A 21138-nucleotide genomic window follows, 5' to 3' on the forward strand; every position below is an offset into this window, starting at 1 on the left:
TTTTTTTTTTTTTTTTTGGGCTCCTAAAATCCTCATTTGAATTTTGGTGTACACCAAAAACTTCTTTGGTGCACAACGAGGGCGTGCGTCACAGAGGACAATCTTTTCGAAGGAAATTAGAAAGTTTTATTATTATCAAGGGGTTGGAGAAAAATGCAAGAACCAAACGCAAAAAAAAAGAAGCAATTCGTACAAGCGAATTTTTTTAATGATTTTTTTAAGATTAAAACTTTGAAAAATCATAAAAAATCATACTATGCATTTTGGGTCGCGGTTTGTTTTTGTGCTCCTAAAATACCTATTTGAATTTTGGTGTATACACTTGGTGTGCACGCCGTTGGTATGCACCAAAAATCTTCTTTTGTTGCACACCGAGAGCGTGTACCCCTAGAGGACGATCTTTTCGAAGGAAATTAGGAAGTTTTGATTATTTTCATGGTGGTGGAGAAAAATGCAAGGAACCAACCGCTAAACAAAAAGGAAGCAATTCACACAAGCAAATTTTGTTTAATGATATTTTGAAAATTAAAACTTTGTAAAAACTTTGTAGACTGACATCACATAGTATACATATGTGTCTGTTAAAAATGGTCAATCTTACCTCTCCCCTTTACTCGAAAGACAAGCCTTTTAATCATCAAAGTTAGTTATATCTAACGGTCTTGTTTTCGAGTCGCGGGAGATGAAATTACCGAGTTTACCGAACAAAAATGTCAATCTCCAACATTCCCACTGAAATTCCAGGTCCGAAATTTTGTAATCAAATATAAACATTTACGGGAAGTGAATGTGAAAGCATACAAACCTGTTGCAGTGGTGACACTGATCTCACAACTACACCTACACAACTAGTTTTTTCACTAGTTTACAACAAAACCTAAGTCCACGTGCAAGCTCGGCTTCTCTTCTGATTACATATATAATTATATTGTATTTCTAAAATCAAATTAACAATATTGATATTCTCTAAACTGCAACACTGTAGCCCCAATTCTTTCTTTGGGGAAAACAAATGATACAAAATCTGTTGGGAAAATCTTCATGCCCAGCTACACCTGCGGATCGACAACTGCTTCCCCTACAGCAACAAAAGCCAAGTTAATCACATTTCAAATCCTGATTTTCTTTCTTTCCAGTGCTGAATATCATCACCACTAAGCAAAACATTCTTTGATCATATTTATAGTGATTTAGTAAAGAATTTGCAGCCAAATAGATGAAATTGGATGACATATTATATAACATTGCAATCGAATATTAGTCTTCTTTGGAGCTTACCATGCATCCTTTTCAAAAAGCGTTCAAATTCCAAGAAGTTTTCTCTCTCCATAAGAGGTGGGCCAAGCCTGAGGTAGGTAAAAGAAAAGAAGTGTTTTCCATCTGGATCACCGAATGGCTTGGCATCATCCAGAATCTTGTTATAGCTTAGTCTATCATGGCAAGGAAGTGGGTTCTCACTAGCAATAGGTACGCAAGCATCCCATGCTGCATTCAGCATCTGAAATAGATAGTTGTTCACAGCCAAATCAATCCTCCAACATTAATTTGCACAACTGAAACTTTAAGTATTATATAGCATGGTAATTTACTGAATGTTGTGCTTTCTAACACCTTTTTCATGGTCAAACAATGAACTTAGAGAAAGAAATGAATTTGATTATTTCAATGCGTGATGCTTACTTGCCAAGCTAACCCTTCAGAATCTGAAAATGCCTCTGGGAAGCCCTCATGCCTGTCTAACACATGCTGTTCAGCAGAAGTGAAGTTTAAAACAGCTCCATGCTTCTTTAGCATTGCTGCAATTGCAGCATAGCCGTCACGATTACATGGATTATAGAACCCAGCAGTTAGTTCCGCAGCATGACTGGCTGTCTTGTACCACCAGTGAATACCTGATAGCTGCTCAGCAATTAAAATATAGCAAACAGACAGGATAAAGTAATAATTACTATGATAATTTTCTATCAATTTGCCGAGGGTTAATCTACATTCAGGACATAAATTAGTTGAATAAAATTTGATGAAAACTGACACAAACCTAGGAAATAGATGACTATACTAACCAAAAGAAACCAGAATTTTCACAGAAAAGAACAAGATCTCCAATCTAATCTTAGTAACAACTCAATCCACCTAAAATAAAAAATATCTCAAAGCTAAACTCACCTTTGCTGCAATGCAGGTGCCGTCAAAAGCCAACTTTGCTAGAGAAAGCACCCGATCACCATGATCGACTAAAGCATGGGAGTACCAATCAAGGAAAAACCTTCCATAGTATCCATTATAGTCACCTCCATCACAGAAGAAGCCTGTTTCATGTGGCTGTGAATTATAAGAACCGGCATTATCTGGTCCCCTATCCCAGAAGGACTGTCCTCTAGCTTCTGCTGCCTTCCTCAGGCTTTTTAGCAAATAATGATCATAACACTGGAAAAAGAAAATTTTATGTTGATGCACAAACAGGAAAAAAACATGATAAATAAAATGGATGACACTAGATGAAGACCCAAGTGCACAAAAAAAAAAAGTGAACCAACTATTCAAGGGGAACCACCCTATAATTATAATTTTCATATAAAACCAATTACCCATGCTAAGAATCTGGAGAAAAGCTCATTTTCTTAAGTAGATCAAAAACCTATTGTCATAAATACAAGTTATACTTGTGCAATTATAATTCCTAAAATATCATGTTTGAGATAACCCTGAAAAGCTCTTCACATATCTTTTCCTACTTACAGGGGTGAGGAATAGGAGAGGTGAGGATGGTAGCAGTTGTGGTGTTCTAGTTACTAGAGCGTGTAAAAAGAATGGGGAGAGTAGCCGTTCTAATATTTTCATGGGATTCAAAGTGTTATGACAACTGCTATATGTTCATAATGGAAAGGTTGTGTCTAAATGTGTGCGCATTTGCAATTTATATAATGTCTTAAATACATGAAACAGATTTAAGTCTTCCATTGGCCATATCAACAAAATCAAAATATTAGCCAGGCAATAGGAAAGCATTCCTTGGGCTTGGATTAGCTCTTACTATTACCTCTTTTCTGACATTATCTCTCTTTTTTTCCCCCCTAATTCTATTGACAAATAAGCTTGATTGATTATTGAGGAAATTACTCTAAAACCCCTGAGGTACAGACTAAATCTAATAACCCCCCTCAGATGTCAGTAATAGCTCTCAACCCCCTCCAATTTGTGTAACATTAGAACTTTTTCATTACTTTTAACAGAAGAGGGAAAGAAAAGTAAATTTATTCAGAATCTTATTAACTGATGAAGATAAAAAAAAAAAAAAAAAATTTAGACAACATACAAAGATATATTAAAAAAAAAAAAATTGTTATCTCCCTTGGCCCCAACCCACTCTCCACCCATGGGAATTTTTGTGTTCTAAACTCTGCCACCACCACACTCTATCACCATAACATCACAAACCAGAATAATCACTCCATACAAAATACCCAGACAACATATTTTAATCCACTGCTTGAACTGATCCTATGCCACCCAGTTAACCCACCAACACCCAACCAAAATTCTTAGCCCAACCCCCCATCACCATCAATAACATCCACCTCCCAATCCACCACCACTTCCCAAAAGCAAACCTTAAAAAAACTCCAATCCATCTAAGAGAAAAAATTTCCAACTCTGCACAACTCCAAGCATGCAGCACGGTGTCCACTCCCGCACGCTGCCACATACCTAGGCAAGGTGTGCATTTTATATAAAATTGTGAGTGTGCTTGTGTTTTAGATTAGGGTTTCGGTAGAGATAAAAGACAGAGAGATGAGGTTTGTGTGTTGTGGGGAAGGAAATGGGCTTGGCAAATGGTGATGGTGGTTAATGGCAGCAAAGGACCAAGGGAAGGTGGGTGGGAGGAGAAAGGATGTGTTGTTACGAAGTCTTTTTTTAAAAATTTTTTTTTATTTTTTTATTTTAAAGAAGCCTAACGGTATAAACTATAAAGGGTCTTTCAAAAGAAAAATTAAGGGTAATGGGTAATTACTTGCTATGCAGATGTCAAGGAGCAAAAATAGTAAATCTGACAAACGGTAGGGGGTTGAGAACTATTACCGATACCAGAGGGGGTTCATTAGATTTAGGCTATACCTCAGGGGGTTTAGAAATTAACTCATTGTTTATTACTGAAAAATGAAAAACAAAGTTCAACATCAAAGTCAAAATGACCATAGCAACAAACATATCTAAGCTTTTCTACAATAGCAACTTCATTTTACTTGTACTCCAAAGAAAAAAGAACATAATTAGCAACACTCAATCAATCAGATCAGATGGCAGACAGACTTAATCAATGTTGAAATTACAAACAAATTACCTGGAATTCCCCAATGCCAGGATATCTCCAACCATGCTTTACAGGACAAGAAGGGTACCGCAGTTCGCCACAAGGACCTAGTCCGACTTCAACCATGGCGATGATACCATCCTGAAAGAATTCATCAAATTCCTTACGGAAGCTTCTCATGTAGTCAAAGTACACCTACATAATTTAGAAAATAGATCATCTAAGATTGTACCCACAAAGGCCAATTATAAGGTAAATATATTCAACCTACGCTAATGCCCACATAAGAAAAGCATCAAACATACACGGATAAGAGTAATTCATTTACAGACACAAACATTAGAACCCAAGTTAGATAAATTTTTAGACTCATGCTTATTTACTCTTTATCAGCTCTTCCAATTTATTTCTTCCTTTGTTCAAGATTCCTTTTGGGGTTGCAAAGAGAATAGAAAGAAAGATGAGAGAGTTCTTATCAGAAGTGTATGATGGAGTGAAAGGATCTCATCTTCTTAGATGGGACATTGTCTCAAGGCCCAAGATCAAAAGGGGAACCTGGTATTGAAAATGTGGAGAAAAAGATGAAGTCTCTCTTAGCTAAATGGCCTTGGAGATTCCCACTTGAAAAGAAATTCTCTTTGGCATGGGGTGATTAGAAGTAAATATGGTGTCAACTCAAATGGGTGGAAAACTAATGTGGTTAACAATTTTTTGGAAGCACTTGGAAAGCAATATCTACAAGTTTTCCTGTACATCCTATCTTAATAGGATGTTAGATGATTCCCCATTGGCGGTTTTCAAACCTTAAAAGATGATTTGGAAGGAGAAAATTTCTCCCAAATTCCAAGTCTTTGTGTGGGCTTTAGCTCAAGGAATAATCAAATGTACAAATGATATTGCAACACTGCTAATGTAATCACAGTTTTACTTACATATTTTGCTTTTTGTCAGAGTAAAGAAACAACCCCCCTCCTTCCACACAGACACACAACCCAAAAACAAGAGAGAGAGAGAGAGAGAGAGAGTACAATCACAATCAGTTTCAGTCTTTATTATCAAATCAAAACCTAGTACCTCCACAGCAGTCCGGCCTCTTAAAACCCGTTCCTTGTCAATCCCCCATGAGAGACACTCAGGGTTTCGTCTTCCCTCTCTATCAGTGAAAAATATGTCAGGATTACTTCGACCAATTTCTGCTACCCAATGCGGTAGAGGAATACAAACATCATCACCAACATTGCCTCCACACTCATGAAATGACATCACAACCTGAACCAACATAAAGAATCCAATCAACTATCAGTTCCAAAATGAATTCTTGGAGAATAAATAACAAACCCATACGTAAAAATAACAAATTATCTAAATGAGAAAATAACATAGGTAATAACAAATTATTATGTCAACTATGAACATTAAGCACATGCTAAGAGTACTTAACGCTACCAAAAGAATAAAACCACATAAAGCAAACCTGTAACTTAAGCTTAAGCTCGGAAACCATTTGAAAGAGCTTCTTGTAACCATTCCAGTTATAATCTTGAGGAGCATGAGCCTCAACTATTCCCCACCAGCAATCAACCATAACCCCATCGATATTTATTGATTTCAATACCCTCAGCTGCTTCAGTAGACCATCTGCATCAACCAGTTCGCACTTCATGTTGATAACACCCAACTGCCACCATAAGCTTGAGTCATTGGCACATAATCTCCAAAACAATTAATAAAGATGTCACGCATGGCATTTGGTTAGCCCTTAAAACAAGCATACACATTAATCGAAAGATACCCTTTCTTCATGATGATAAATCACAAAGCTCAAAAATATCTAAGAAAAGTTGCTTGCACAGAATGCAAATAGGCTCACATTGAGTAGAATTTCAAGTTGTTAAAACAGTGAATCATTGGTCAACTATGATTAAAATTAGAAGACTTACAGGCAGCATCACATAAACTGGAACATATGGTGTGCCAGCAAAATCACGCTCTGGTAACTTTGGAGGTAAATCAACAATCTGCAAAAAGCAAGAGAAGTTGAAAACAAATATATAACATGAACCAACCAACCAAGCTTTCAAATTCAAATTGAAAGAGCCAACTTTTATACCAGATATAGAACATCACTATTTGAACTCGTAGGAGATACTATCAAGAACACAATCATTTATCTCTAATAAATGATCCTGACATCAAGGGGTTTCTGTATTCTGTCTTATCTAATAGTAAGATTAATTAAGTGTTCTCTATTGTACTCCAAGTGCAATTAGGGGCATAATGAATATTTAAATTCTAAGAACAGTACAAGATATCATCCATCAAATTACAAAGAGATCAAAACGCAAATAACCTCTGAACAAATCAGTTCCTACCTGCTTGTCATTAACAGTATCCATGGAACCACCAATAAGAGAATGAATCTCAGTTTGTTCTCCTCCATCTCCCACCAGAGCTGAAGTTTGGGAACGGGCACTAGGGGATAAATCATAAGGTGAGGGCGTGGGCATGAAAACACCTTTCATGCGACATGTGTTATACTCCAATGAGCTCCGATAGCCAGGAGAGATTCCTTTCTGAGAAGTAGTTTGTGTCTGTTGTGACACAACATGAGAAGATGGATTTACCATTGCAGAAGTGCCAGCAGCAGACCTTGATCCCTATTAAACATTATAGAGAAAAATACCCATTTGGTTTTCTGATTTTCATTAAAGCAAATACCAAGGGGGTGACAAAAAAACGAATTATAGTTGAACATGTGATATAAGAGAAGCCCTTTCTAACTGTTATTCAATCCAAGTAATCTACCGGATATGGCCTTAGATTAGCTAATTGGAAAATATAGGAAACATACCTTCAACAAACTCATCTAAAAAGATATATGACAAACACATAAGAAGCTACATTAGATCGAATAGAGTCTTCGCTGAGTGAATTTAAATAAATTAACATGATATAGATGAATTTAGGATTTTAAAAATAAAAAAAAAAAAAAGAAAACAAAAAGTCCCCTGTGCACCTCCTATGCATCACAAAGGCCACTCCTTGCCCAAGGATGCCCTAGGTACAACCACAGGAAAACCTTCATTGGCTCAAAACAGTCTTTTTACATCTTATCATTATACAAACTTTTGAGACATTAGCTTCAAAGATTTTATATGGCTTTATTAGATATTTGATTTAATAATGAAAGGCCAATAATATGTTGAAGTGAGTGATAAATGAAAACTTTGCACTTGATAATTAAGTACCTGAGACCTTGAAGGAAAGGTGGTTCCATCAGGAAGAACAACCCAGCCAGCTTCCCTTGCCAAAGCTGCAATCACATCATTAATATCAGCCCTGACCCTAAGGTTATAGTTCCCATGCCTCCGTAGACCAGCCAAGATCCTTGCAGTGATTGCCCTCCGATGCCGCTCCCTCAGCTTTGTCCTCTCCTTCTCTTCCAAGGGTCTACACCTCCGTACTCCTCCCCCTCCAGGGGTGCCCACTTGATCCTGAATTTGCTGGTGGTGTGGAAGCTGATTATTATTACTACTACTTGCAGCTATACCTACGTCAACCCCCACCATCACTTGCCTGTGAATGCGCTTCCCTCCATTTTCTTCATCTTCTTCATCCTCTTCCTTCACATCCATCTCTAATTCTTCCTCATCATCATCCTCACTTGTTCCTATTAAATTTTGCATATCGGTTGCCATCGTTCTCTCCTTTCTTCCCAACTTCTAACCCCAGCTACCCAGCTACTTCTGATGTAATGAGTTCTACCCAAAATGCCATTATTACAGCTTAATTTTTGTTCAACATGTATGTATGGTCAAGATTTTCAATATAATGCCGCAATATGATCTGAAATACAATGCCTGGTTGACTAAAGAGTTCCCTGAGAAAGAAATGGAACTTCAAATTATGTCTCACATAGATAGAATTATGTCTCAAACTGATACAATACTGATCAAATATGATTGATCGAATGAAAATGAGGGAAAGAAATGCTCTCTTCACATAAGCTGAATTTTTTTTTCAAAACTCTTAGTAAAGGGTAAAAAATTATGGTTTTTAGCAAAGATAACACTTTCACAACCCTTATGCTAAATTCTTGCCCTTCTATTCAGAAGTTAGCATGAAAGGACCAATATAACCATATTTACAGTACTTGCTCATTAGATTATAAATTACAAGATCAATGAAAATCATCAAATGAAAAAGGAAGGTGGAATAGGATTAAATGCACACAATCTCGTCCTACTCTTCACAATCTACTACCGTCTTCCACTCTTCAAAAGCTATTTGATTCAAGTCAAAGTGATTGAAATTGAACTCTAGTGCACAGCCATCACAATGGAAGTTCCAAATATCCATTTTTTGCTAGAAAACCGCCAAACAATTTATTTAAGGTTCTAATGGAACTTCCATTTAAGTTGAACTATTTAGAGCCCAAGTAAACATGTATTTGCTCAATTGTCCCCTGGTAAAGAACTTGGCTCAAATAAGTTGAAGTTGAGTTTCTTTTCTTGTTTTCTTAAATGTAAAAGCAAATAAATTGAGTTGTTTTTCTTTTTCTTTTTTGGAGGTAAAACTCAATTGAATCAAAAGATAAAAATTGGCAAATGAAAAGTTAGCACGTTTCAATCACAAACACCTAGAAAGGACATTCCTTTAAACCTATATAGACCTCTGTACTTAAGTGAAAATCAAGCTTCCAGGAAAACCCTCTGAAGTAAACAAACCCATGCTAAAGTTATCAGGACAGGAGGAAAACAAATAATGTTATATCACCTTAAACACGATTACTCGCTTAACTCTCAAGCAAAGCCTTCAATTAACAGGGATGAACATAGTCTTAATGGCCACCAACTTTCCATAATCCACGAATTCACCTTCTCACCAACCAAATCTCACATATAGATACTCTTCAACCAGAAACCTATTTTCCCTCCCCCGGTACTCTAACAGTACCACCGATATTCTTACCGAAAATTCCAAAATATTTCCGCCACCAGAAAGAATCTCCGGCTTCGTTCCACGGCGAGTCGTCTGAGCCGCGGTAAAAGAACAAACGATATGCGGAGAAGCGAAATTTGAGGCTTCTCCGGCGGATACGAAAAGCGCGGCGACCAGTAAGATAGGAAGTGCGCCCGTGCGTGTGAGGCCTAGGGTTTCACGCGTGTGTAGAGACTCGAACGTGTAGTGTGTGCGAGATTAGGGTTTGGCACGAACGAGGTGTGCGTGTGTATAAGCGAGGGAGAGGATAAACGGACGTGTGACTGAAACACGCGTTGCACGTGCCTATACTTTGGCTCAGGCTCCAGGGACATGGATTCAATATTTGGGAGAGACCCGACCCGGAGAGGCCAAAATTTAGATAGAAAATCATAATATAGTCCGGGTAATAATTTCAGGGTTAATTTCACATACTATCTTTAAAAAAAGTTATATTAAATAATAAAAAATCTATTGAAAATTTTTAGATATAGAGGCATTTTCTTATTGTACAAAATTTGATTAAAAAGTTTTTTCAAATGATCGAGTGGCTCGATAGAGACTTTCGGATGTAATACTCAAGTGGTCCTAAATTCAAGTCTTTCCTTAATTGTTAACAAGGGTCACCACTAAAGCTGTTCTAGGGATCAATTGAAGACATCTTGGTCATTAAAAAAAAAAAAAATATATATATAGAGAGAGAGAGAGAGAGAGAGAGAGAGAGTTAATGACTTTCCCACCCAAATAATGGTTTACTAACATTTTTCCACCCATAGACTTTTAAAATACTATTTTACTATCTAAGATTATATTCTAGAGTCAAATAGAGAGCAAAATTCTCAATCCAGACTATTATGGCTTAAATTTGAATAATAAATTAGTATTTTAAAAATATATGGATGAAAATGTGTCATTAAATCATTATTTTGGTAAGAAAAAGTTGTTCATATATATAGCAAAAGCAATCTTTGATACTTTCATTTTCATCTTATTCTTATTTCTCTTATCCTTGATAAAATATATGTAAATACGCCTTATGGTACCAATGCTATTAGCACGAATAATGTAGTTTGAGATCAAGGAGCAAATGCAGAGACGATTGGACTTCTCACAGTATGCGTCCCATTAACCTCATACCATGTCAAAAACCCAAAATTTCCAATATAATCACTTTCTGGACTTACACCACTTCCCACATCAATGTTCACCGTTAAATTGAACTCAGCTTTGCTATATTTTCCGGCAAAGGATACAATCGCCGGTTTCACAACAACTTTCATCCCAGTTGGAGCCTTTACCGCCGCGGTATAAACTGAGCTAGAATCAGCTACATTTGTCAACGCCCTCTTGAAGGTCATGCTTGTAGTATTGGTGTTGTTCAATATGACCATAAAGGAGGGATAATTAAGGTCTAGATTAGCATTTTCACAGCTGAATTTTGATGTCCCTGTGAGAACTCTTATCTGATGGCTTGTATAGTTCAGTCCACACAAGTAACTGATATAGTCCTCAACCTCAACGTCATACACAAGTCCAGGATCCATGGCCTTGTTGGGTTTTACATGGCCTGAACCAAAATCGAGAGGGGTGCCAGCGACGCCTGTGGTCATGTCAATGATCACGCCATTAGCATTGTCCCTCAGGTAGGCAGTTGTCATCATTGCTGAACGAATTGCAGCCGAACTCCAGTCATGTTGGGCGACTTTAAGCAGCGCGCCTAGGCCAGCTGCATGAGGGCATGACATGGATGTGCCGGACACCAGAGCGTAATCAGTGAGTAAATAATCGTCACCTATGGGTGCCGAAGCCCGATTGGGAACCCATGCCGCCAATATATTGACCCCGGGAGCCAATATATCAGGTTTTAGTATCCATGGTGACTGTCGATCAGGCCCTCGAGATGAAAAATATGCCACCTGTGGAGCTGGCTTTGTGCCCAATATTGTAACCTGGAAATTGATACTAACTGTTGCATTTTTAGAATTGATTATATACTTCTTTACTAACTTTCCATCGCGCAAATTCACTGCCACAAAAGGCATATTAAAGTCATCCGGACGAAGAAATTGGCCTGAGTCTGTACTCATGAAGATAGCTCCAGCTGCTCCGGTTCTGGACAATTCGTCTGGTTGCACAGAATCACAAAAGATGTATTTACCTGCAACATCTTCAGGGTCTAATGAGTTATCTTCACAATTTTCCTTAGACCGATTCCCATTTCCAAAATATATGGGAACCCCAGAGACAAACAAATTCTCTGGGAAGAAAGATCTTCCCGTGACAGTTAGCTCTTGATCACCTAGAGTGATGTGAGCTGCAAAATCTCTATCAACAGTTCCAGCGCCAACAGTGGTAATCCATGGAGCTCCATTAAGCATTGTGTATGAATGAGGACCTCCATTTCCTGCTGAACACGCAACGAAAATGCCTTTCTTCATGGCCGCAAAAGCTCCAATGGCTATTGGGTTTTGATCAAACGGAGTTGTCTCAAAGAATCCTAAGGACAGTGACAGGACGTCAACACCATCCGCCAAGGCTTGATCCAAGCCAGCCATAACGTCAGTTGCCGCTGCATCATAACTGGTGTTGAAGAACAACACTTTGTACATGGCAATCCTTGCCATTGGTGCCATTCCAGTGGCGGTTCCTTCAGCGTATCCAAAGTAATCAGCATGTTGAACACGACTGCCGGCTACTGTTGATGATGTATGGGTTCCATGACCCCAGTAATCTCTGGGAGAATCATAGTCGCTTGGTTCTGTTATATTCAACCCATACTGCTTCATACCTTTGCTAAATGAACGTGCTCCAATCAATTTTTTGTTGCAATGAGAAGAGTTAAATTCAGCTCCAACTTCACATGTGCCACGCCATCGGTCAGGAACCGGAGGCATGCCTTTATCGTTGAAGCTCTCACTTTCTGGCCAAATTCCAGAATCAAGGACACCGATAATTATGTCATTGCCAAAACCTGAAGCTGGCCATAACCCAGCATGTTTCTTTAGGCCGAGAAAGTTTGGAGTGTGTGTAGTGTGGAGTTGGGCAAAAGATTCTGGATATGTGGCAATGTGAGCAGGCAAACTTTGGAGTTGGTCAAGCTGGCTCTGTGACAACACGGCACTGAAACCATCCATCACATGATTGTAGGTGTAGAGATGGGTTGGACTTGGGACAATATCATCTCCTGATGAGAGAGATGAAAGTGTAGAAATGTACCAGTCGTGGGGGGTGGAGAAAGGAGCTGGCATTGCTGATTTGTCCATGTGAACAATGTAAGTTTTACGTCCACCTGACATGGTCGATGAAGTGGCAGTAGATACAAAGAGCAAGAGGGAGAGAAGCAACACAGAAATAACAATGTTCCCCATGGTTATGCTCACTAACCTGTGGGATCTAAGAGAATCTATATACACACAAGAAGGGATAAATCGTTGTAAAGCTAGCTGTGGTCGATAAAATCAACGTAATGGTCTGTTTAAAGGGCAACGTTTAGTATCAAGTATCTCTGCATGATTACAATAAGACCAAACAGTAAACTCATCAGATGCATGTAAAATTAAATAAGACTCACTAATCAAGACTCATCCAAGGCTAAGATTAATGTTTGTTATGATTTTAAGCCGGAGTAGCCTCAATACATACTAGGCCGGCAGCTGCTAACATATAGGTTGATAAACATTGGATTTGCTGATGGAAGTTTGTCTTAGGCTGACATTCTAAGGAAACAAGAGAAAACCTACATCTTGATCTCATGCGCTCTCATACTTGGGAACATCAATTCTGCCGTATCTCCATTTAACTAACCTAGATTTGGAGATAAAAACTAGGAAATAGATACAAAAGCAGGCCCCTCCAGTAGATGATAATTCAGTATAGAAGGCGCTTGGCTGATGGCTGATGCTGCTGCCAAGCTTCTTTGAGCAGGAAAATCATGTAAGAGATTATATTTGTATTTTGTAAAGGTACATGCAGTTATTACCAGGAAACAAGAAAAGAAGAACAAAGCAAGTTTTGGGAAATAAAGAGGATTGTCTTCACAAGGGATCATTTACAAGCCACTCAAAAACAAAGGGAACATTGCCGATAGTCTGATACTGTATACATGAAGGCATTTTTACTTGTATGAATCAAAATAACTCAATCAATCCTTATGATTAGTTGCAATATCAGGGTGCCTGTCACGAGACAACTGAAAAAAAAAATATATCAACGCCTCACATATCCAAAAAATTTCAATAAAACATAAACTGAAGCGTGTAAAAGAGCTAATCTTACAATTTCTTTTTCCTTTTCAAAGTAACACCCTCGGAATCATTGAAGTGCTCTATAATATGAAAGCTTTTACTCCAAAAAGATGATAAACCGATACCAGCCACATGATCCATAGCTTCTCGTTATGGCGTTCGGCTACAGGCTTTCTACTCGTGATCAGTAGCGGAAGCCAAAAAAAAGAGGCTGACTTCAAAGAGAGAGCAAATTGGGAGGAGACTGGGGAGAGCCAGTTTCAAGTAAAAAACTTCGACTACAATATGACCTTGATGTACTTGACGAAGAAGCAAGATATCTTCCATCCCCACTATGAAAAATTGGGTCACTCCTATGCATTTTCCCTTTACTTGTCCTTGGCCTCCCATCAGTTTCTTCATATTCTTCATCTTCCACAGCTTGGACAAAACCACTATGCATTGGGTCAGAACTCTCATACAATATTCTAAGGACCTGTTTGATTGAAGGCCTGGTCTGTCCTTCTCTCTGAGTGCACCATCTCACAATTGTCACAACTGTCTGAAGCTGTTCTAAGTCAAAGGAGTCCTTTATACGGGGATCCACTAGCTCGGATAATCTAGATTCTGAAGCCATCAACATTTGGGTTGACTCTACCAAATTCTTGCCATCTTGTATTGCTCGTCTTGCAGTCACAATCTCCAACAGTAGCACACCATAGCTATATACATCACTTTTCTCAGTGAGCTCTTGAGTGACCACATATTCAGGATCCATATAACCTGTAAGCCTTTCAATTTTAGGTTCTTTGGCAAAAATAAACAACAAAACTGAGAATGTTTAAGCTGCCAAATGCTAGTTTTTCCTAACCTGGAGTTCCCCGAATATCAGTGTTTACCGGTTCAAAGCAAACAGAACCATCTTTCGAAGCATGTACAAGGCCAAAATCTGCAATCTGGAAGGAGGGACTATTTCAAGAACTTAAGGACATGCTATGAATGCTATATTTGCAGGGAAAGAGGAATTCTTTGAACTTATTTAATACATTTTTGTCCTCTTCTTAAACAGCATTTAGTTTTAAAAAGGAGTTTGAAGCCTGTACTTAAAAGTTATAATCAACCTGACATAAAAAATTTAAATTGTAATCATGGCCAAAATGTATTAAGCAAATTACAAAGGTCAAAGGACACTACCTTTGCAACAAAATTCTCATCCAGTAAAATGTTGCTCGACTTAATATCTCTGTGGCATAAAGGTGGATCACAATAAAAATGGAGGTACTCCTGAACAAGAGAACAGTGAATGTGGAAGATAATTCCACAATATGAATAAAGTTGAAATTTCATCAAACTGAACCAATCAGCACCAATAATGAGCATAATTCTACAAAATTTAATCAAGCCGAACCAATCAGCCCCTATAATGAGAATAATTCTACAAAATTCAAAATTACCAGAGCATTAGCCACATCAATAGCAATTTGGATTCTTGTCTGCCAACTCAGAGGTGCTCTTCCTGGTGCTGCAAAATATAATGCAAAATCCATTCAGATAACAGGCAACCTAAAAAGCTTCAGAGAAACAGAGGAACAAGTTGATTTGATCATTGCCTTCAATAGGCATGTTAAATCAACCTTGCTGGGCCTAGTTGTTGCCCATGTTGGGTTTTCATTTTGGTAATTCTCTTCTCATGTATAAAAGGGCACCCTACCAGCCTGAGCTGCACTTGACATGTTGGGTCTGCCTAGCAGCGCAATGCGCCTTGGGCACCATGCCAGTGATGGGGATGACATGGCACAAGCTGGTTTGGCTGCACCATGCTAATTTATACAGTACCAAAAACAAGCTAGGTCGACCCACTTTTACAGGTGTAATCTCCCTTATCATTTCTTACCAAGTTCAATAACATCAGCATCTAAAACTTGGAAAATAACACTTCTGTGATTAAACTTATAAACATTAATCTCAAATGCTAAGCAGAAGCAGTTAACTGAGGAATGGAGATTGGAGAAGCACATACAATGAAGATGATCCTTTAAGCTTCCATTTGCCATATACTCATACATGAGTAACCTGCAATGCACCACCAAAGTATCAAATTGTGCTAGTATAAGAGTTCATCACGTACACACACTTTGCACTTTGTTACCTAATTAAATTACCTCTCGCATTTTTTAATGCAAAAGCCTCTCAGAGCTACTAGATGACGATGATGCAATCTAGCAAGAAGCTCTAACTCTCTGCAGAATTCATCCTCCCCTTGCTCTGAAACTTTGTTCATCCGCTTCACCGCCAAAAGTGAACCATCACTAAATTGAGCTTTGTAGACAGTTCCAAAGCCCCCTTGTCCAATTACAGTGTTAAAATTATCAGTTGCTTTCTTTGTCTCCTTGTAGCCAAATTTTCGGAACATTGATGAAGAACCTGCATTTTAAAAGCCACCAACCCAAGAATCCCCCAAAAGTTCCAGAAAAAGGAAATGTTCAGTAAATGCAAATTTTAAGAAAGCCCATAAACAAGAAAAGGATCAGAACCAAACCTTCCTGAAATTTTCGCATAGACCGAGGAGGAGGGAAAGATTTCATAGAGGTCTTATCTGTATTCTCAGAATACTCTAGCTCTCTGCTTTTCCTACGAATAAGAACTATCAAGACTATTAACATCATGACAGCACCTGCTGTAACTGCAATGCCAATGGTAGGAATTAAGGTCAGGTGATAGGAATGGTGATTTCCATTTTGTCCATTTTGAGGTACACCCAACGTGAGTTGGCTTGGGCTAGCAGCAATCAATGGACTTGGAGAAGCCTCAGGGGCCAGCGAAGATGGAGAAGATTCTGAAATTATCATCTTCTAGAAAGTTAAACTTCAAGTGATTAAATACAAGAATGCACAAAAAGCACATTAATGATGTAAAAATAAAATGTCATCATCAAAGTGACGCACAACATATTTTGGATAGAGAAAAAGATGTGACAATAAGCATACTTCATCATATATTCACAGTGTAATATCATTCAGATAACAATCAAATGAACATTATAAGGGCAAAATGATAGAAAAGTGCAGCTTTTTCCAGACCTAAAAATTCATCTTATTCGTTTTCTAGTCTTAAACAGGGTAGTTTCTCACTATAAAAAAGTAACTATAAATACAAATTATAAACCATTCACTCAGACAAGGAACAGAAAATAAAAGAGGGAATAAAACATAATTTGATAAACACATAAATCAAATGTCATAAGATATTACAATTCCAGTTTTTCTTCAAAAGGTCTTTGTACCTGAAGGAATGTCAAGCCCTTGAACTTGAAAGAAGCAGCTTGCAAGGTCAACGGCTGAACCATAGTCAAGTTGGCTTGCAAGTACAGCAAAAGTTGCATCACGGCAAGTACTCAAAGTCATGTTATCTTCTACTCCTACCAAATGATGGAGGTATACAATGCCAGCATTTAAACACTTCCTACAATCACTTTCCTTTGAAAGAGGCAGTTTGCAATTTTCTGTGACATCCATAAATTTTGGAGACTGCAGCATCTGCATGACCGTTGTTCGACCCCTACAGTCATAACTGACAGGAATTTTTGTCCCAAACCCACAGAAAACTGTAGCATTTCGTGAAACACCATGCAAATCCATTGTTTGTGATATGGAATGGAGGCAGATGTCCGATAAATTTGAAGTAACCCCTAGGTTGCTAGTTGCATTTGCATAGCGAGCAATGGAGACTGCAACATAAGCATTGATATAGCGGCAACACTTCCCTCTGTCATCTTTATTAGAGCACATAGAGGCCACTAAAGTGAAGTTTGATCTGCTCAAATCTAAGGGGCACTCTGCAGAAGTTGTAAGAGAATTAATCAATCATGAGATGGATTTACTTACAATTTTGAGCTTGTTACATGAAATGTTAAATGAAAGAAGGAAACTCCAATAATAAATGCTATTGTAAAGACTCAACCTCTCTAAGATAATGTTTGCAAAACAGGTCCTGGAAAAGAAAAGGGCAAAGCTACGTAACAAAGTAAATCCTAACGTTTGTTTTAGTTATATTTAAATGTCTAGCATGTGCTATAAAAAAATTCTTTGGCCAGGCTGTAACACCTGACGCACTTCACTGTTCAGCCACAATACCAACACCATGTCATAATTCTTCGTACTGCGATCACATCTGAAAACCTGGTATTAATAGTCGAGACTACATCCATGTCAGTCTCTTTCTTGCTCAAGAACAAAGGAGGAAATAATAACAAAGAGAAGAAGCAATCAAGTTAGCACAGGTTCAGGTAAACTCTTGAACACATTCACCAGAAGAAAACTACACATACAGTAAAATAACAAGAGAAACTAGAATAAAAGAAACCAAAAAACAAACTGTAGGCATGGGGGAGTAAGGTAACAGTAGTAAAGGACGAAGAATGACAGTTTATGCGAAGGTGATGCACTTTAGTAGGCATTTCTTCTGATTGGTAAATACACATACAAACCCCAATATTGTCTTTGTCTCTCACTTTTCTCAGGATATTTTGACAGATTATGATTTGTAAAGTTGCCTCAAAAACCCCCAGAGTTGGTTGGATATCAGTCAACCACTCAGACAACTTCACCAAACGTTGGTGATGCCATCATCAAACACAATTGCATCGGGCTCTAAACCTAGAAATATATAAACAAGGAAAGAGCTTCTTTTTAACTGCACTCGACAGCCTACCATGCCATGACCCTTGACCACCACCCTAAAAATATGAAATATTAGAAGGGGTGGATGTCTGAAACCCCTGTATTTAGCCCCATTGGTAATATTTACAGAGAAGGATGTTAGAAACAGGCAATTATCCCAAAGCTTTGCTCCCATCAGTAACAAGTATCTCCTCAACAAACTCTTCTACGATTAGTTAAACAATGTTTAAATAAGATTTAGCATCAACGTCATTCATAGGATCTATATTAAAGTTTAATGAATATTGTTCAAAACTATATTTAAAATTCCCTCCATCAATTTGTCGATAAAATCTTCCATCATTACAGAATATTTAACAAGTGATTCAGCGTCAACATAATGCCTACATTGGAGAAGCGATTATCATTGAGCTGGCTATAAATAGCTCACAGCAAGACATTAAGAGGAATTGGCAAGACAACTAATTGAAGTAGCAAAAAGGACAACAAACTTTGCAAACCACAAAATCCCAGTCGCAAAGTCAGCATATTGCCCTGCATTCTTAACACAGACAATTATGAACAGCCTATTAAACTAAATCCACGAATAAATTGAAATATTCCACCACACGGTCCAGAGGGTTCAAGTTAAAAAAAACGCTAAGTCAAATGATAATTACTTCCATCTAAAACACCACAACAAACTTAAGAGGTCAATAAAAACCCAGAAGCCAAAGAAGCATGCACATTCTGAATGCCTAATAAAATGAAAAACATAACAACCCAAAGTAACCAAACAACGAATAACTCAAAAGCATCACATAACCAGTAAAACCCTGACCCATCTCCAAAATTCCAACTTTCCCACAAAAAAAACCAACCCAAAATAGTATTATAGCAAGAATAAAGAACAAAAATCAAACAAAACATGCCAAACTCTAACTTCCACTATCATTTGAAACAAAGAGCAAGAACCCAGATTAAAACAGAACTAAAAATAGAAAAAGAAACAATCCCATGACAAGAACTAACCTGCCATTGCCAAATGAAGCTGCATTCCAAGAAATGCAAGTAAACCCATCAACAAAAAGGAGTGGCCCCACACCTCCATGGTCGAGATGAAGGAACAAAATAAAGAGAGGGGGATTCGAGATAAGTGAGTGAAGGAACAAAACAGGCGTGCGCTTAGTTTTAGAACAGCAGGGAACTTACACAGTACTGGAGGAGGTGAGTGAGAGAGACTCAGACTAGTGTTAGACCGTTAAGTGTAGTGAATGTGAACGAGGTTTTTTTTTGACTGTGTTATGGAAAATTGGAAACTAAACTCAACTTAGTGCCCATTGAGACGGTACAAATATGTAGGCCCCATGTTTCACATCATGGATTTTGTAGATGATCCTCGTGCCTTTGTATTTCAGAGCGAGTAAAAAGAAGATTATTCTTTATCTCATTGCAAACTTTTTTCTTTCTCCTTCCCTTCAAACAAAATAAACAAAAAAAAAAAAAAAATCTTTATCTCATTGCAAACTTTTTTCTTTCTCCTTCCCTTCAAACAAAATAAACAAAAAAAAAAAAAAATTATCTAAATTATCTCATCAAATACTAAACAGAACATCACTGGAAAATAAAAAAGGAAATAACTTTTCTTAATAAGAAATAACAGAGGAAAGGAGGATAGATTTATATGAATATAAGCATGTGAAGTGAAGTATATTTGAAGGAAAAGGGAAAGTGGCAGCCACAACTGTTCCATACTTGAGGATAATGACATGTTCGTTTGTATATGGCCATAGGTATCTTTGGAATTATATATATAGATGCTGACAAATTACACCTAATCTTTCATTATTAAAATAGATAAACCCCTTTAATTAACAGATTTTGTTCCAAGGTAAAATTGAATAGTGTGACGGTATTTGTATAAATTTTGGTGAGGATGGATTGATAGAGTGAATTTGTGTCGTGTTGTGCTGTTTGTTTTGTAATTTCGTGCAAGTTTTTTTTGGCCTCCTTGGCCCGTGACAAGCTCTGCCCTGAAACCGAACTTTGGCATAGAAGAGAATTTTGATGTCATGAAGGAAACTTGAAATTTGTAATATTTATAGTTAATATAAAAGTATACAATGTTTTGGTGTTATTGAAATTTAAAACCGAATTTTTGCATAAAACTCAACATCTTTTGAATAATACATCCAACAGTCTTAATTGATCATTCGATGACCCAATATGATTAGTGTCATTGAGACTGTTGGCAAAGCTCGTGGATTTTTATCTGGCATTGCTTCCAGTTATGAAGAAACAACGACAAATGATTTCTACAATTATTAATATTTGTATCAATTTTTTTTTATTATATTAGATAAATATGGAAAGGTCTCCAGTTCTTTTGTTTTTTTTTTTTCCTCAAACAGATGTGTTGTTATTAAATAATTTTTCTTCTCAAGTTTTAGAAGATATATCTTATTTTATGATTATAACTTTAGGGGGCGTTTAGTTCAAGAATGTAGATTACTGAGAATGTGGATTACTAAAAAGAAGATTACCTTGGAGATTACTAGGAATCTTTAAGAAAATGTGTTTGGTTAGTTGGTGGGTATGTTATATAATGGTTGGTTATGGGGAATAAATTGGTGGGTATGTTATTTAAATTACTAAATTGTCCCCTACAAATATTAATATAATATTATTTTATTATTAATTTTTGAATAATTTCTTTTAACCCCCAATATTTCAGATTTAGTCAAAACACCCCGCTTATATAAAACTTTAATTTATTACGAAATCACCCCACCTCCTGCCGCTGCCTACCGCCACCGCAGACCACCGCCGGAAGTCTCCGAAAATCCCATCAGCAACTCACCGTGACCAAGAGGCATCGCTATGGTCGTTTTCCCATATCAAGCCAGATCTGACTGGTAATGGCCAGATCCTTGGCCATAACGGCCAGATCCACCAATCTGGCCTG

At 37.6% G+C, this 21138-nt stretch overlaps 3 protein-coding genes across 7 annotated transcripts; all 3 read right to left on the reverse strand.

Moving 5' to 3' along the window:
* Window positions 1-724: 724 nt before the first annotated feature.
* LOC116136284 (beta-amylase 7) lies at window positions 725-9544 on the reverse strand. 2 transcript variants are annotated; one of them, XM_031422002.1, is made up of 11 exons: window positions 9089-9544; window positions 7561-8192; window positions 6685-6969; window positions 6253-6330; window positions 5787-5990; window positions 5387-5581; window positions 4343-4453; window positions 2167-2427; window positions 1681-1899; window positions 1279-1498; window positions 725-1078 (listed from the first exon to the last, which is right to left on the reverse strand). In XM_031422002.1, exons 2-11 carry the CDS (start codon window positions 8008-8010, stop codon window positions 1050-1052), a joined length of 2052 nt encoding a protein of 683 aa, XP_031277862.1. In that variant the 5' UTR covers window positions 8011-8192; window positions 9089-9544; the 3' UTR covers window positions 725-1049. The 2 variants fall into 2 exon arrangements, with proteins under 2 accessions (XP_031277862.1, XP_031277861.1); XM_031422001.1 differs by having other exon boundaries at window positions 4343-4507; window positions 9089-9543.
* Window positions 9545-10329: 785 nt separating this feature from the next.
* On the reverse strand, window positions 10330-12660 carry LOC116136289 (subtilisin-like protease SBT3). The gene has a single exon (XM_031422007.1). The coding sequence runs from the start codon at window positions 12658-12660 to the stop codon at window positions 10369-10371; it is 2292 nt and encodes a 763-aa protein (XP_031277867.1). The 3' UTR covers window positions 10330-10368.
* Window positions 12661-13204: 544 nt separating this feature from the next.
* Window positions 13205-19662, reverse strand: LOC116136259 (probable receptor-like protein kinase At1g49730). Of its 4 annotated transcripts, none has more exons than XR_004129014.1 (10): window positions 19206-19284; window positions 16799-17350; window positions 16055-16351; window positions 15678-15939; window positions 15536-15588; window positions 14970-15037; window positions 14710-14799; window positions 14387-14471; window positions 13568-14298; window positions 13205-13481 (listed from the first exon to the last, which is right to left on the reverse strand). XR_004129014.1 is itself a non-coding variant. In XM_031421983.1 (10 exons), the coding sequence occupies exons 3-10, from the start codon at window positions 17301-17303 to the stop codon at window positions 13754-13756; spliced, it is 1905 nt and encodes a 634-aa protein (XP_031277843.1). In that variant the 5' UTR covers window positions 17304-17350; window positions 17619-17693; window positions 19206-19255; the 3' UTR covers window positions 13205-13753. The 4 variants fall into 4 exon arrangements, 3 of the variants coding, with proteins under 3 accessions (XP_031277843.1, XP_031277844.1, XP_031277841.1); XM_031421983.1 differs by adding an exon at window positions 17619-17693 and having other exon boundaries at window positions 13205-14298; window positions 19206-19255; XM_031421984.1 differs by adding an exon at window positions 17628-17693 and having other exon boundaries at window positions 13205-14298; window positions 19206-19244.
* Between the last annotated feature and the right edge of the window lie 1476 nt (window positions 19663-21138).

Source organism: Pistacia vera, unplaced genomic scaffold (genome assembly GCF_008641045.1).
Source record: "Pistacia vera cultivar Batoury unplaced genomic scaffold, PisVer_v2 Contig310, whole genome shotgun sequence".
Taxonomy (NCBI): Eukaryota; Viridiplantae; Streptophyta; class Magnoliopsida; order Sapindales; family Anacardiaceae; genus Pistacia; species Pistacia vera.

Bases quoted from the DNA above. Each gene is read 5' to 3' on its own strand.
- LOC116136259 (XM_031421981.1), bottom strand. From the start codon at position 19,284: ATGGAGGTGTGGGGCCACTCCTTTTTGTTGATGGGTTTACTTGCATTT. The intron at 17,351-19,205 runs GTTAGTTCTTGT...CAACTTCTGCAG, and splicing joins GCTTCATTTGGCAATGGCAG to AGTGCCCCTTAGATTTGAGC. The intron at 14,299-14,386 runs GTTAGGAAAAAC...AAAGGCTTACAG, and splicing joins TGATATTCGGGGAACTCCAG to GTTATATGGATCCTGAATAT.
- LOC116136289 (XM_031422007.1), bottom strand. From the start codon at position 12,660: ATGGGGAACATTGTTATTTCTGTGTTGCTTCTCTCCCTCTTGCTCTTT.
- LOC116136284 (XM_031422001.1), bottom strand. From the start codon at position 8,010: ATGGCAACCGATATGCAAAATTTAATAGGAACAAGTGAGGATGATGAT. The intron at 6,970-7,560 runs GTACTTAATTAT...AATGTTTAATAG, and splicing joins CCTTTCCTTCAAGGTCTCAG to GGATCAAGGTCTGCTGCTGG. The intron at 2,428-4,342 runs GTAATTTGTTTG...TTCTTTTTCCAG, and splicing joins CTGGCATTGGGGAATTCCAG to TGTTATGATCATTATTTGCT.